The sequence below is a fragment of the Aethalodelphis obliquidens genome, unplaced genomic scaffold, assembly GCF_003676395.1.
Source record: "Aethalodelphis obliquidens isolate GAN/ISIS:26980383/991018 unplaced genomic scaffold, ASM367639v1 scaffold39, whole genome shotgun sequence".
NCBI lineage: Eukaryota > Metazoa > Chordata > Mammalia > Artiodactyla > Delphinidae > Aethalodelphis > Aethalodelphis obliquidens.
Genome location: NW_020837983.1, coordinates 14,094,369 through 14,111,273, shown reverse-complemented (window position 1 = coordinate 14,111,273; position 16,905 = coordinate 14,094,369). Strand labels below are relative to the sequence as shown.

At 34.9% G+C, this 16,905-nt stretch overlaps 1 protein-coding gene across 3 annotated transcripts in view; it reads left to right on the top strand.

Annotated features, from left to right (window-relative positions):
• LRP12 (LDL receptor related protein 12) overlaps nt 1-16,905 on the top strand; it is an 84,266-nt gene that overhangs the window by 29,643 nt on the left and 37,718 nt on the right. The window contains exon 2 of one of the 3 annotated variants that reach the window (XM_027131589.1): nt 9,799-9,855. The exons of 1 other annotated variant lie outside the window; for it this stretch is intronic. In XM_027131589.1, coding sequence (XP_026987390.1) covers nt 9,799-9,855 — 57 coding nt within the window. Of the gene's footprint in view, nt 1-9,798; nt 9,856-16,905 lie in introns of those variants that run through there. One more of the 3 variants, XM_027131591.1, reaches the window with a different exon arrangement.

Genomic DNA, 16,905 nt, shown 5'->3' with positions numbered 1-16,905 from the left:
TTCAGACAAGAGATAGTGACAATGGTTGCACAACTTTCTGAACATACTAAAAAACTGGATTGCACACTTTAAAAGGTGAGTTTTATGTGTGAGGTATATGTCAGTAAATCTCACTGGAAATATAGGAATGTAATTCTGTTTTTTTCTGGATTTCTGAATCCCTTCAAACCTTCATATTTACTCTTGTGAACCACCGAAGTCACAGGTAGGAACCTTTGAACCCAAATAGTCTTTAGCTGAGCCCCTTTCTAGTTTGTTTTGTGGGTTCTTACATCAGTGATTCACACTGTTTTAGAATAAAGAAAATTATTTCCATCTGCATGAACATTGTCACTGAGATACTCACCAGTGGGATTCATAACTGTCTTGCATGTCCTTTCAGGGATATGATTAATTCTCTGAATACTGGGAACTTGTGTTTGTTTAGTATTTGTACTTTGACTAATAGTTCATTGTCATCATGCCCTTATTTGAAGACATTTCCAATGTAAAATCTTACTAACATAATATAGGAAGTCTAAACATAAGAACATTGAACTCCCAAATGTCTTTTAAGAATGTGGTTTGGGCTTCCCTGGTGGCACAGTGGTTGAGAGTCCACCTGCCGATGCAGGGGACACGGGTTCGTGCCCCGGTCCAGGAGGATCCCACATGCCGCGGAGTGGCTGGGCCCATGAGCCATGGCCACTGAGCCTGCGCGTCCAGAGCCTGTGCTCCGCAACGGGAGAGGCCACAGCGGTGAGAGGCCCGCGTACCGCAGGGGAAAAAAAAAAAAAAAAAAGTAGAATGTGGTTTGAAAATTAGAATGTTTATTTCCATAAAAAGTAATATTGTAAATGATCATTATTATTTTAAGTGGCAGGTCGGTTCAGGCCAGTTCATAAAAGTCTATTAAATCCAAAATTAATACCTGCAGTTAAAAAGCTGTGGAAGTAATACTTTTAGAATACCAGTAATTAAATAAAGTAGGAAAATAAACTCTGTCTCCAAGGGACTTCTTAACCTTTCTTTGCATGAAACGTCTCATTATAGGTATTTGTTAGACACTATGAAGCCTGTTTTCAGAAGTATGTACTGAATTTTTCATACACTCTCAAGGCATTTGCAGACATCTTATTAGTTCAGCTATGACCTGGGGAAAGTGTGTACATTAGTCTGCTTGGGCTGCCATAACAAAATACCACAGACTGGGTGGCTTAAACAACATAAATTTATTTTTTGCAGTTCTGGAGGCTAGAAGTCCAAGGTCAGGGTGCTGTCAGGGTTGGTTTCTGATGAGGTTCCTCTTCCTGGCTTGCAGTGTCCTTCTCACTGTGTCCTCACATGGCCTATTCTCTATGTGCAGATGGAGAGAGAGATATCTGATATCTCTTCTTAAGGAAACCAGTCTTATCGGATTAGGTCCTCACCCTTATGACTTCCTTTAATGTTAATTATCCCCTTGAAGGCCCTATCTCCAAGTATAGTCACATTGGGCATTTGGGCTTCAACATACTAATTTTGGGTGACACAATTCACTCCCTAACAGTGTACTACTTTATACCTTATTTGACCAGGTAGAAATAACTATATTATAATCACTTTTAAAAAAATGAGATTGGGCACAATCAGAGCTTAAGACCTATAGATTCTGTGTAAGCTGATATAGCCACTATGGAGAACAGTATGGAGGTTCCTTAAAAAACTCAAAATAGAGCTACCATATGACGCAGCAATCCCACTACTGGGCATATACCCTGAGAAAACCATAATCAAAAAAAAAACATGTACCACAGTGTTCATTGCCGCTCTATTTGCAATAGCCAGGACATGGAAGCAACCTAAGTGTCCATCGACAAATGAATGGATAAAGAAGATGTGGCACGTATATACAATGGAATATTACTCAGCCATAAAAAGAAATGAAAGTTATTTGTAGTGAGGTGGATGGACCTAGAGTCTGTCATACAGAGTGAAGTAAGTCAGAAAGAAAAACAAATACTGTATGCTAACACATATGTATGGAATCTAATGGTTCTGATGAGCCTAGGGGCAGGACAGGAATAAAGGTGCAGACAGATGTAGAGAATGGACTTGAGGATGTGGGGAGGGGGAAGGGTAAGCTGGGACAAAGTGAGAGAGTAGCATTGACATATATACAATACCAAATGTAAAATAGATGGCTAGTGGGAAGCAGCTGCATAGCACAGGGAGATCACCTTGGTGCTTTGTGACCACCTAGAGGGGTGGGATAAGGAGGGTGGGAGGGAGGTGCAAGAGGGAGGGGATATGGGGATAGATGTATACATATAGCTGATTCACTTTGTTATACAGCAGAAACTAACACACCATTGTAAAGCAATTACACTCCAATAAAGATATTTAAAAAAACCTATAGATTCTAAAGTAATTTAGAAAAAAAAATTAATATGCCTCCACAATATGAAAATCTGGAAAGTCCAGGGATGTTATTAAGTTCTCAAAAATGACTTCTGGTTATTAAAATCACAAACAATCCCAAAAAGGAATGAATGGCAAAAAAAATCTAAGGAAATTAGTGGTTCCTCAATGACTTCAGACTAATTAAGAACATATCCCCAAGATAAAAAGGATATTTAACCAAGAATAAATTGTAAGTATTACTAATATAGAGAAAATGCAAGATTGAGTTCAGCAAAAATACCAAGGGCAACAAAATGGTCTTATAAACATGTCTTTGTAAAATAAAGAATAACAAATGTTTATAGGGCTGTTGCTTGGGCAGATGGTGTAACACTGGTGATGTTTATGTCCCCTCTGTCAAATATGCTCTTCAAACCGAAAGGGTAAGAGTAACTATATCTGAAAACCTTCTTGAAGGACATATGTGCAAAGATTATAGGAGTTCATTCAGGTATTCTAAATAACTTAAAAGAGTTCTGACTTAGGTGCTAAGACTTCCAAGGAATGAGAGAAGGAAAGAAAGATCAGATGACTGGAAACAGGAAATGCAATTTTGATTTTCCAAACTGGGGCAGGAGGGATGAGAATCCCACAAACCAGCAATTAGTGATAATCACTCTAGGGAAGATTATACAAAAGAGAAGAAATGGTTTATGAATACCTAGGAAAGGAAATAAATGTACAGCCATATGAATTTGGTTAGAACAATGTTAGCAAACCTTATTTCCTTTACAGATTGATAGTAGAAATGTCAGAGGCAAATGCTTAGTAGCTTCTACAGGGGTCTAACAAATTCTCTTATACCCTTTGCACAATTTAGAAAAATTTGGTCTGCATACTAGAACAACATCTAATACAATAACCATCCTAACCAGAAATGACTACTTTTTAAAATTCCTGTGGTCAGCATTTTGCATCCTTTAATGAATAACACACACAAAAAAGGAATTTGAATGAAAAGGAATGAAGATAGTTTAAGGGACTTATGGGACAACATCAAGCGGACAGCTGTATGCATTATAATTAAATTATAAAAAGTTAAAGAGAGAATTTTAAAAGTGGCCAGAGAAAACTTGTTACATGCAAGGGAATCCCCATAAGACTATTAGCAGATTTTTTAGCAGAAACTTTGTAGGCCAAAAGGGAGTTGCATGATACATTCAAAGTGCTGAAAGAAAAAAACTGCCAACCAAGAATAGTTTACCCAGCAAAATTGTCCTTCGGAATTGAAGGAGGGATAAAGAGTTTTCCCGACAAGCAAAAGATGAAGGAGTTCACCACCATACCGCCTCACAAGAAATGTTAAAAGGACTTCAAGTTGAAATGAAAGGGTGCTAATTAGTAACAAGAAAACATAAAGTATAAATCTCACTGGAAAAGGTAAATGTATAGTTAAATTCAGAATACTCTAATGTGTTGGGGGTGAGTAAATCACTTGTAAGTCTAGTATGAAGGTTAAAAGATAAAAGTATTAAAAGTAACTGTGACTACATTTGTTACGAATACTCAGGGTGAAAAGATATAAATTGTGACATCAAAAACATAAAATGGGGGGGCTTAAAAAGGTAGAGCTTTAGTATGCATTCAATGTTAACAGCTTAAAATAGACTGTTATAAACATAAGATATTTAAGCCTCATGAGAACCACGAAGCAAAAATCTATAGTAGATGCACAAAAGAGAGAAAGAAATCTCATCAGACCACCACAGAAGATCATCAAATCACAAATGAAGAGAGCAAGAGAAGAAAAAAGGAACAAAGGAATTATAAAAAAGCCAGAAAACAATGAACAAAATGGCAACAGTAAGTCCACTGTGGATTTCTTTCTATTCTTCTTGGTTAGGACTGCCTGTTGTCCTGTGTCTGAATTTTTTTTTTAACATGTTTTTTCCCACTTTTTCAGACACGGGACAACAGGCAGTGTAAGACTGTGATCTCTGAGAAAAGGGAAACAAATCAGAATGAGTTCTTTTATTGCACTAGCTTTCTACCTGGAGAAAGCTGGTCCATTACCCATTGTTCCCTCATGACCATCAGCAGGAGTTCTGTGTTTGAGTTTTTAAAAATCTTTTTGTTGCTACTAAGAATTGTGTCTTCTGTATCTTCTGACTGGCCATTGTTTGTATTTACAAAGGCTTTTGATTTTTTGTATGCTTATTTTATATCCTGCTACTTTACTAATTTTCATATTGTTTATAACTTTTTCTTTTGACTGTCTTGGGTTTTTAAAATAGATACACAATCATATCATCTACAGATAGATGTAGTTTTACCTCTTCTTTTTTTACCTCTTCTTTTTCAATCCTTATGCCTATAATTGTCTTTTCTTATCTAATTGCCCTAGCTAATATCATGGTGGGCACTCCTATCTTCCATTCCCATTTTTAGTAGAAAAGCCTCCTACTTGAGTAAGAAGCTTGCTAATTTTAGTTTGGTTTTATATTGTTTGCTTCTGCCCCAGATGTTTTAAATTATTTTCTCAATAGATTACCAGCTCTTTGATGGCAGGGACTATGCCTCTTACTTATGTATCAACCTACCATTCATTCATGTGTTTGAGCAGATATGGAGTATCTTCTCTGCTAGTCACTGGGTTACAAAACAAAACAAACCCAGCTATGTCCCAGCCCCACATCACACTTCTCCACCCCACCTTGCCCCACCAAGATTAAGATCTGGTGGGGAATATAGACTTTACACAGATAACAGAAGTGTGATAAATTTTCAAAAAGTGATAGTATTAGATACTCTAGGAACCTACAACAGAATGACGTAACCTAGTATGGGGGAATCAGGAGATGCCTTCCTAAATAAAGAATATATTAAAGAAAGGTCCAAAGGCAAGAGAGACAGCTGACCCTTTTCTGAAAGAAATCTAATATTTCTGGAGAGGAAAATAGAGTGGGAAGGTGAATCACAAAAGATGAAGCTTTTGGAGTAGTTGGGAAGACTCGAAGGGTGGAGAGTTTGGTAAGCCTTATTAGGATTTTGGACTTTTTCTTTAAGTAAAGTAAAATAGGAACGATGTTGGGGGTGTATATATGTGTGTACATATTTTGATGTTTGATACCTGTTCTTATTGCACAGTGAAAATGAGATTGTAGGATGCTGAGCATATAAGTTACTTGGAACTGCTGCTCATTAACTTTTAAACCAGGTCTTCCCCATAACAAATTGGAATAGCTGGTGGCAGGTGGGTTTTAACTCTGAAAGTTAAGTACTGTTTCTTTTACAAGCAAGAAGTATATTCACGTCTAAATTCTTTTTTTAAAAAAAAGTAAGGAACACAAATTTCTTAGTGAATTTGAATTTTTAATCCATCCAATTACTAGCTCTTTGAAAAACTTACTACGTTGCTATAAGCTGGTTTTCTCACCTGTAAAGTGAACTGTTTTAAGGATGAGCTGAGGAAAGCCTTGTGAGGCACTTAGGATTTGGCTGGCACGTATCTATCACATCTTAGCTGTATTTATCAGCTCTTCTTTAAGAACTTTAGTTCTTAAATAAAAAGAACAACAATAAACAAAGAAAGATACAAAGCAACAGGGATGCAGAGACCATAGATTTAGACATCCTGTTAATGATGATATTCTGATTATGCAGGTGAGCAAACTAAATCTTGGGAGAAATCATTCAGTTAAGACTCATGACTAACTAAACAGTAGAGCTGAGGTTTGATTCCACAGAGTCTGGTTCCAGAGCTCAAACTCACTACCCTATGGCCTCTTTTCCTAAAACAGCACATATCTCTTTTAGAAGATTCTCTCTTGTATTGCAGTAAAAAAACTACAAAACCATGTTTCAGCTTGGCAAGAAGAATAATAAATGGGGACAATTGATTACCTTTGGTATTTGGTTAGTAGGACTAAAAAAAGAGTTAAGTCGTAAAAAATTATTTCCTGATTTAGGTGATAATGAAACTTTTTCTTGTTTTCTAGGAGTGCTAGTTAATTAGCTGGTGTACTAACTAGTCAGCTGCTAATGCATAGTTATAGAAGTAATGTTTTATCAGACTATATTTTTCCAGTATATGGCACCTTTAAAGGGGGACTTCTATGAGAATGTCTAGCATGGCTGCAATGTAGTTAAAGTCGGGAGGTGATGTGTGTACGTCCTCATATGTGTGGGGTTTTCTTCTCTCAGGAGTTCGGGGTGGGACATTAGGGAAAATATAGTGAGCTTTATATCAACAAAGCAGTTTGGGGCGGTGCTCTCTGATTATAACATAGAAATAATTGTATTTTGTAAGTGGCATTTTTGTAAAAATGGCAGAACACCTAAATTAAGTAGCCCACTTACTTCATGTGATACTTAGAATAAGAAATATCTAATAATGTAATCTCAAAGAAAGGAATAGTTATTTGATGTTATTAGAAATTATCATTGATTTTTTAACTTCTAAATCGGATTGTTTTTAAATTAGAGTAAATGTGTGGGAAATTAGCAATAGTATCGTGTTTTATGTCTTAAAGTACTGTTATTTCAGTTTTTTAAATCATGAATAATACTTATGAAATTATAATATTTTATTTCACACAGTATTTATCAGACCTCTTTATTTAGAATGACAGGGAATGAACTATAGTCTCTTCGCCTGTTTTTTTTGATAATATGAATAAATCTTTTAAAGAACTCTGTGCCTGTTGTAGCAAATTCGGTCGGTGCTGGAGTATACAAAGGAGGACTTCCTCTCTAATTTCAGTTTGTATACACCGTTAGACTCTTCTGTGTGTGTGTGCAAATGCATGTACATACATATATCATATGCCTATGTAACGTGCACAGTAACTATACAGACATCACTTAAAAGTTAAAGTTAGAGCATATGCTAATGTTACTCTGAAACATACTTAACTCAATGAGTACATGTAGAATTACTTAATTCAGTTTTTTGAATATTTTATTGTAAGGCTGTTTTTAGTTTATTCATTTACATGCTGACGGAGATGTAGATTAAGTTCTATTTTTTTCTATTATAAAGAATTCTACTAAGCCTTATAAGATAGGTATTATCTGCTCTGTTTTTGAGATGAAAGTAAGACACAAAGAGGTTATGTAACTTGCCCTAAATTGCACAGCAAGTAAGAAGTGAAGCTGGTGTTAGAATCCTAGCAATCTAGTCCAGAATCCACAGTCTTAGATACTGCATTATGTTATTGTTTTCCTTCTGCCCATCTTTACTCTGTTTACTGAATTAGAATAAAAATTTAATGTATAAAATATATCTAATATTAAAACTCTCCTGAGGATAATTTAATATGCTGCCTTAAGGGTATTGGAAACCTTTGGGTCACAAATTACACAGCTTTAATTTGGAGTTGTATCTACTATAGAAGTAAGAAGGTTTAAGCCATTGGCTCGCAAATGTTAATGTGCATACAAATCACTGGGAGTGGGGGATGATCTTGTTAAAATGTAAATTCTGATTCAATAATCTGGGGTACGGCCTGAGACTCTGCATTTCTAATAAGCTCCCAGTAATGCCAGTACTACTGATATACTTGTAAGTAGCAAAGGTTTAGGCAACTTATACTGACCTTTGGCAAATCTTGTTAGTTGTTTTATTGAATCAGTTTCTTATACCATTTTGTTTAGGATACCAATTTTCATAGGTTGTACACATTAAAGAAATAATGTGGGAGCTTTCTAGTAGTTTCATTTCTATGTCTGTAGCATTTAACATTGTTAGGAAAAATAAGTTGTGGCCTCTGTGGTACTAATGCACAGTACTTAAATAAATAACTGTAATCAGATTTATTTGTGTAATAAATATAGCTTACACACCTTTGTCACCATTTCCACTGTATCATTTTTAAATTTTTTTGCGGTATGCGGGCCTCTCACTGTTGTGGCCTCTCCCGTTGCGGAGCACAGGCTCTGGACGTGCAGGCTCAGCGGCCATGGCTCACGGGCCCAGCCGCTCCGCGGCATGTGGGATCCTCCCGGACCGGGGCACGAACCCGCGTCCCCTGCATTGGCAGGCGGACTCTCAACCACTGCGCCACCAGGGAAGCCCTCCACTGTATCATTTTTAATGGAGGGAAACAACATTTCTTTTCATTTTGAAGGCTGTAGCTGTAGTTGAACTACGAAGGTTGTTTTATCACTTATTTTATTCTTTAGTAATAGTAAAAATATATTTTACACAGTTACAAAAAGGAATTCCTCTTCAGTGCTGTCTGTCAGGCACTATATCAAGTGCTTAATTGGCATGATTTCATTTAATCATCATGAACTCCCTCATTTATTCATCATTTGTTAGCTCTTTGAGCACCTGCTCTGTTCTAGGAACCGTGCATACAGTGATGCGGCAAGTTTACACAGATTCTGCTGTCCTAGAACTTAGCGCATTGGGGGATGCTATACAGTAATCAAGCAACCATAGAAGTGTGATGGTTGTAAAAGATAAGTTATTAATTATAATATTTGCTATTGTCTCTACTCTTTGAACCATCAAGAGAATTCTGCTTTTGCCATCTAAGTTTCTCCCACCTGGCTTCCTCCCCTGCCCCACTCCAGGGAGAATTCTTTCTCTGTCAGCTGGATTCCTGAACTGTTTTGTTGCCAAATTGACCTAATGCATAGAGAGAGAGAAAACTTTAGAAGTAAAGATGAGCAGCTTTGTAGAAAGAAAAAGAACAGAGGTAGATGGAAATAATTTATCATAAAACTAAATTAAATTTTTAAAAAGAACAGCTGAGGGACACTTTACTAATTTAAAGGAGTAAATAATGTCTACTTTAAATGGGAGTCTTTTTAAAACCACTTTTATTTTACTAGGTGACACTTAGTAACTCATTTCAGTAAGTTACTTGAATGCTTCCATTTGCCCAACTTTGTGGTAGGAGGTGTAGAAAATCAGGGGCTACCAAAATAGGGTATAATCATGTCCCTACTCGAAAGACTGTTAGAGTTGTTGATGAGAAGATGTTGAAGGATTTAGAAGGTAATGCAGAACATAGGACATGGGACACCATGTGTGACCCCAGCAGTAAGCACATTCTGGGCTAATTAAGCATGCTTTTAGAGGAATGCTGTTTTTAAAAAGTATGTGATTGTCTCTTTTCTGGTAATAGTACTAAGTTATCTTTTCACTATTAACTTGATAGAAAATTCTTTCTGGTATTAATCAGATCTATATATTTGGCCTTTATATTACACTACATTGCTGTGATTTCCAAAACATTTTGATTTCCCTACTACTATTATAATTTTGGGCTGCATAGTACTGTTTTGAAGATTATTGTAAGAGACTTTAATTTCATTTCTGGATATTACAAGTAGCTCTATGCACCTGTTTTTCTATTAGAGGGAGAATCTGAAATTTTTTTTTAATTTTATCTTGGAAATTAGTTTATTCATTATGTTTAATTTTAGGAAATGGTGCTCTTGCAGAACATTCTGAAAATGTGCATATTTCAGGAGTGTCAACTGGTAAGTCATTTTTTGTAATGTTTAAATTTCATGCATGACTTCTGTGGTAAATATTGACAGCCACCTGGTATCTTATGAAGTGATATTTGGCTATAAAAATTATTACTGCTTTTTGCAGCATGTAATAAGGAATGAAGTAACTGGAACATGGAGAAATTCTCATAAGATAAAATTGATACTTGCATGCCCATGGATTGATTATATTTTTCCAAACGGACTGCATAATTATTTTTCCATACAAACACTGAGCCAAGAGAAAAGTTAGCTCAAGTTGAATTAGTGTTTTCTTTACATACAAAGTTATATGAAATGAAATTTATTAAAATGTAATTTTGAATGCTATTCCTAGCATTAGAGCCTTAGAAATTAAGCATTTTGCTTGATTTTTTAGATTAAAAATACTACTATGCATAAAACTGTAGTACTTGAGTGCACAATTTATATGTTATTAAAAAGCAACCCAACAACATATTTGTGTGCATGAAATTCAGAAACTTGTTGAGGTAAATGCATTTTTTCCACTCATCTAAGCTTTTATAACTTAATAATGATTTAAGGGCCCATAACTATTAAAATGTTCATTCTTAAATATGTAAAATAAAAAACAAGGAACTACTATATAGCATGGGGAAATATATTCAATATCTTGTAATAAACTGTAATGGAAAAGAATCTGAAAAAGAATATATATACATGTATACACACACACACACACACACACACACACACACACACACATAATTGAATCACTTTGCTGTGTACCTGAAACTAACAAAACATTTTAAATCAACTACACTTCAATAAAAAAAAATTTTTTTTTCATTCTTGGGCGACTTCCACAACTTTGATACCAATTTTGCATTATCAACTACAATTACTAGGAGAGCAGAATCTTGAATTTTTTGCCTATATGGAAATTGAGTTTCTTACTATTATTTTATTATTTCTCTATATTCTTGATAAGTTTTGTGTGATTAAAATAATTGCACTTGGTATATTTGTCAATTTATTGATTGATTTCTTCATGTCTTCTTGGAATTTTTTGGTTATTTTTTTCTCATGAAGGAAAACTGAATGTTTTTCTCTTTTGTTTTATGTCTCATTTTATATTCAGAAAGTGAATAGACTTAACAAGTACTCGAAGAGTTAGTCTGTGCTAGGCCAAACAGATTGACGATCCTGGTTTCCTGAAAATGAAAAGCAGGCGCTTTTGCAGCCTGCGTTAATTCTTTTACAGTGTGTTTCCCCATTTTCATATGCTTTCAAATGGCATACAGTTGTGTACGTCAAGTTAAAAAAGGTTCGTTTAGAGTTGATCTTAATTTTCTCCCTTTTTCTACTTTGGATAGCTAATGAAAATTATGATTACTTTTCCAAGTTGTAATTATGAAGTAAGAAGTTGTGTAGAAACATTTAATTTACACAGCTGAATAGTTACTGTCTAATTCAGTGATTTTCAGATTTTTTGTTCTCAGGACCCCTTTTAAGCTTTTAACAATATCAGGGACTGCTCAGGCTGCCATAACAAAATACCAAAGTCTGAGTGGCTTAAATAATAGATACTTATTTTCTCACAGTTCTAGAGGCTAGACCTCCAAGGTCAAGGCGCTGGTGGGATTGGTTTCTGGTCTGAAGACCTTTCTTCCTGACTCGCAGATGGTGCCTTCTCGCTGTGTCCTCACATGACCTTTCCTCTATGTGCACTCAGGGAGAGAGGCCTGTGGTGTCTCTTCCTCTTCTTGCAAGGACCCCAGTCCTACAGGAGTAGGGCCCCATCCTTATGAGTTACCTCCTTAAAGTCCCTAGCTTCCAAATACAGTCACATTGAGGATTAGGCCTTCAACAAATGAGTGTGGGGAGGACACAATTCAGCTCCTAACAAGGACTTCAAAGAGTTTTTGTTTATGTAGGTTATAGCTACTGATAATTACTGTATTAGAAATTAAAACTGAGAAGTTGTTTAAAAACTTCTTAATTCATTTGCTAATGAAAGTAGTGTCTATTGCATGCTTACATCAATAACATAATTTTATTAAAAATGTATTTTCCAAAACAAAAACATCAATAAGAAGAATGGTATTGTTTTATAATTTTGCAAACCTTTTAAAGATTGGCTTAAAAGGAGGTACCTGGATTCTCACATCTGTTTCTACACTCAGCCTTTTGTAACATATTGCTTTGTTTGACAATATGAAGACAATTCAGCCTCACACGGTTGTGTAATTTGAAAAGAGAGGAGTATTTCCATAGCCATTTTCAGATAATTGTGAATATTCTTCTTTGATACTGTACCAAAGCTCAGCAAGTGGTGGTTTCTTAAAGGTTAGTTGCAAGTAGGATCTGAAACCATATCAGTGAACATTTTGTTCTCTGTTTTACAAAAATCCAGTGGCCTTTCTTGCCCTTTAAATGGGTATTTTTTTCACCATGCATCATTTCGTAATATGAATTAGTTATTTGAAAATATTGGTTTGCTGAATTACGTGGATTTACAGGTTTATTTTCTCATAGTTCTGGAGGCTAGGAGTCTAAGATCAGGGTGTTAGCAGGGTTGGTTTCTTCTGAGGCACCTTTCTTTGGCTTGTAGATGGCAGTCTTCTACCTGTTATCTTCACATGGTCTTCCCTCTGTGTGTATCTGCGTCCTGATCTCTCCTCATTAGGACACCAGGCATATTGGATTAGGGCTCACCCATATGACCTCACTGTAATTTAGTTAGCTCTTTAAAGATCCTGTCTCCAAATCCAGTCACATTCTGAGGTACTGGCAGTTAGGACTTTAACATAGGAGTATTGGGGTTGACACATTTCAGCCCGTAACAAAATGAGTGTTTTAATTAAATGTATTTATGTGTCAATAAATTACTTAATTTCAGAGCTCAGTTAAACCTTATTTATGCCTTACTGTTTTTCTGAAGGTTGGTCTTATAAAATCTTTCTTCTGTGGAGAGAGAAGAATAACATGAAGTCTATTCCAGTCGTACCATTAAAAATATAAATGCATGCTCTCTCAAAAGGTGCTTTTGGATATACAGATTCATTGCAATTTTTCTTTATTTAGTCAATGTGGAACTGTAGAAGGTGCAATGCTTGATACAGTATAAGCCTTCTGAATTCCTTGCATCCCCAGTTGAAATGAGAGAGTCCTTTCAGTGCTAGTATAAATGGAAAATTAGCTTTTGGAAGAATCTCTAAACGTAGGACTTGCTTTCTCTTGAGACCAGCGAGCAACACGAGTGCCTCTGCTACTTTATTTGACAGTGCTCAGTGCCTTAGCTCATTCATTCTTTGCATTCTGGAAATTTTAATGACATTTTAGAAAGAATTTTAACTTACATGCAGTAGTATTTTCAGATAATTTGTGGTCCAAATCAGGACATTTTGAAAGCAAAAGGGTATACTGTTTTTAGTAATGCTGATACCACAGGCAAAACCAGAGCTATCCTGGACAGTTTGGGAGGCAGAGCCACCCTATCTGTAGCAAATTAAATTCATTCAGCATGTATTAAACACCTGATGTGAACCTTGTGCCAAGAAGGGTGGGAGTTAGCAGTAAGTAAAATAGTACTGCCACAGGAACTTACCATTTAATGGAGAAAGTAGACATGTGAAAAGTGCCCCTGTAATGTGGCCTTAATGTAGTAAATCGTATGGTAAATAATGGCCACGTTAAGTTGGATCATGAATTTATTTAAAAGGCCTCGTTACAATGTCTGGTGTGTAGTAAATGACTTCGTATTTTTCTTACTTTATTTAATTGTGAGTAGTACTAAGTACTTAGTTTTGTTTATTCATGTAATTTTTATGGGAATTAACAATTTTTGCTCGATAGTATAGTTTGGGTTCTTACGCTTAGGGTAATATGTTTCTATTTCTAACGTTCTAGTCATTTTCATCCTCCTCCTCAAATCTTTGCTTAGAGATATGTTTTTGTCCTTTTGCTGGTTCTTATGCTATAGGAATTGTCATAAGACAATGTAAATTATCAAAAAGTATACATCTAGTGGTTGTATAATGGAAAAGAATGATTGGATAAAGTATTCTTTTTTATATATTTTTTCTTTAGAACTTTTCATGGTTTGGAAATTAAAATCTGCTTTCATTTATAAAATAGAGAAAGGAGAAAAGACAAATGGTATTTTTGTAAATCTAATAATATGTGAAAATCATGAAATTATATCATAGAAACTGCAAGTAATATAATTGTATATATGAGACAATAGGAAGGCTATTTTAATGTTCTTTTTAAAAATGTCTAGATTAAATGCCTCATGTTCTTTGTTAAATGTCTAAATATGTAAAATAGCTAATGTATTGCTCATCTGCTACATAGAATGAAACTTTTTTAGATCAGACATTGAACAAATATTTTTGATTTTTAATATGTATCCACTTTAATTGAATTTTCTCTATAATCTATATTTGGGTCAGAGTAATTCTAGATGTAATAACCTATAATGGAAAAGAATCTGAAAAAGAATAGATATATTCATATATACACATGTATAACTGAATCACTCTGCTGGATACCTGAAACTAACACAACATTGTAAATCAGCTATACTTCAATTTTTTTAAAAAAGTGTAATTCTAGGGCTTCCCTGGTGGCGCAGTGGTTGAGAGTCCGCCTGCCGATGCAGGGGACACGGGTTCGTGCCTCGGTCCGGGAAGATCCCACATGCCGCGGAGCGGCTGGGTCCGTGAGCCATGGCCGCTGAGCCTGCGCGTCCGGAGCCTGTGCTCCACAACGGGAGAGGCCACAACAGTGAGAGGCCTGTGTACCGCAAAAAAAAAAAAAAAAAAAAGTGTAATTCTAGATATAATTTGATTATTTCCTCATTACTCTTGATTACTTCCAAATCAGTTTTTTACTTGTTTTTACAGATTCTGTTTATGCATTATACAAGTTTCATTAAATGTTTAGAAAAATTGGAAAAAGAGCAAAAAGATTACGAAAATCACCCATTAGCCCTGCATTCTTAGTATAATTAATAATATTATAATTACTTCATTTGTACTTTTTCTGTGCATACCTTAAAGGTAATTGTATATGCATTTGGATTGTAACTAATTTTATCTCCTGCCTTTTCTACTTAACATTTTATAGAATATATTTTTTACATAGTTATTTTAATGCCTGTATAAAATTTCCATCCTGTGGCTATATTGTAATGTTCTTAAACGTATCAATGGATTCTTTTCCAATGGGTTCTCCCTAGTCTGGATCATGTTGCAAGGAACATATTAATATATATTTAGCCCTTTTTTAATTTCTGAGATTATAGCCCTTTTTTAATCTCTGAGATTATTTCTTTAGCATAGATTTCTAGAATTGGAATTACTGTATCAAACGTCATAAATAATGTAGTGACTCTAGAAACCTTTTGTCAAATTGCCTTCAAAAAGGATTGTATTGATCTACACAGCTGTCTGCAAGGTATGAGAGCACTTACACTGCATATAATCATGTTTTTCCGGTTTAACTGTTTTCTTACTATGTTTCTATTAAAGTCCCAACCATTTATTTTCCCCAGACTGTTCAGAAATGTAACTGTTTATTTCTCTTTTTGATTCAGGGCCTGGAGTTGTGACATTGCAAAGAATAAAAGAATAGGATTGGCTTTCATGGTTAGGCAAAAACTACCCTGAAATTTAAAAAAGATTTTCTGGTTGCTAGTAGGAACAGGTGTTGGGGCATGTGCTTTCTCGACTAGAAAGTGTTTATGTGTGAAGTTTAACACATTATTCCCAATTCACCAGTGATACAGCTGCTAAATGTTCGTACCTCATAACATCCGCAGCTAAAAGCTCTACCTGAGGTTAGCCTGATCTTGAGTCTACTTTACATTTGACTTCAAATCTTTTGTCAGGCAAGGCTGAAATTTCTGAGTGTGGAGAAAGAGAGTTATCTGCTTGGGAAGTTTCTTTCTTAATCCTTGTTCGTATTAACTGAATTAACAGAGTATAGAAAATAGTAGTTGTTAGGCGTTGTTCTTCCTATGTTCTGTCAGAATTTTTATTTCATCAAAATCACCCTTTCTTGCTTTTGCGTTTTTTCATTTTATAGTTCCTATTCTAGTACTCAAAGGCCTAGCACACTGCTGGTCCTATAAGCCTTTTTAAACTAATAATTTAGTTGTGGCCTTTTAAAGTAGGAGATATTATTTTCTAAATTGCAGTAGTTTGCTTACAGATTGTTTAGCAACATTTTACGGAAGTGTGGAGCACTATAGTAAAATGGCTTTTGTTTTAACCACAGTTAAATAATCGTACGGTCATTTGAACTTTCTGTGGAAGAACATCTAGTCTGGTAATACTTTTATTATCCTAGAATTTTCAGATCTTCCAAACAAAAAGTCTGAAAGGAAATGAAGCTTAAACTATAATTATTTGATAGCAGTTTACAGCTTTTTTTTAATATAGAAAAGTTGCATGAATAAAGCAGCAGGTGCAAGTGGCCCTTTGTACCTTTCCTGTTATTTTAATGTTATTTTCAATTATTCAGTTAAATACCTGGACCTCTTGCTACGCTTATGAAAAAGAATTTCACCAGTTCTTTTGTCCAATACAGTGTCTTTTATCCATGTTTCAAATGGAGAGAAAAAAAAGAAAGCTTATATGTTTTAGGGTTTTTAGGATTTTAGAATATAAAAATAGAACTTATTGTGAACCCAAGAAACTGTCCTTCAAATGAAGAAAGTGAGTGGAGAATACAAGACAGTACATTTTTTTAAGAAACCAGCAACACATTAGTTTAGGGAACTATTAACTTTTAAAGGCATTGCCTGCCTTCAGAGTTTATTTTTGAGACACTTCAGCTTTTGGAGTAAAGCATTCCCTGTAATTTTTAGAAAAGAAAGTAATGGTAGTATTATATAGTACTATAGTATATAGTATTATAATGTTTATATATTATAAATGTTATGTATTATACTTTTATATGTAACATTATATGCTATATAATTAAATATTGTTTATAACATTTTATTATACAATAATATATTTTATGTGAAGCATTTACATAGCCATAACATTTCATATGTTGTCACAT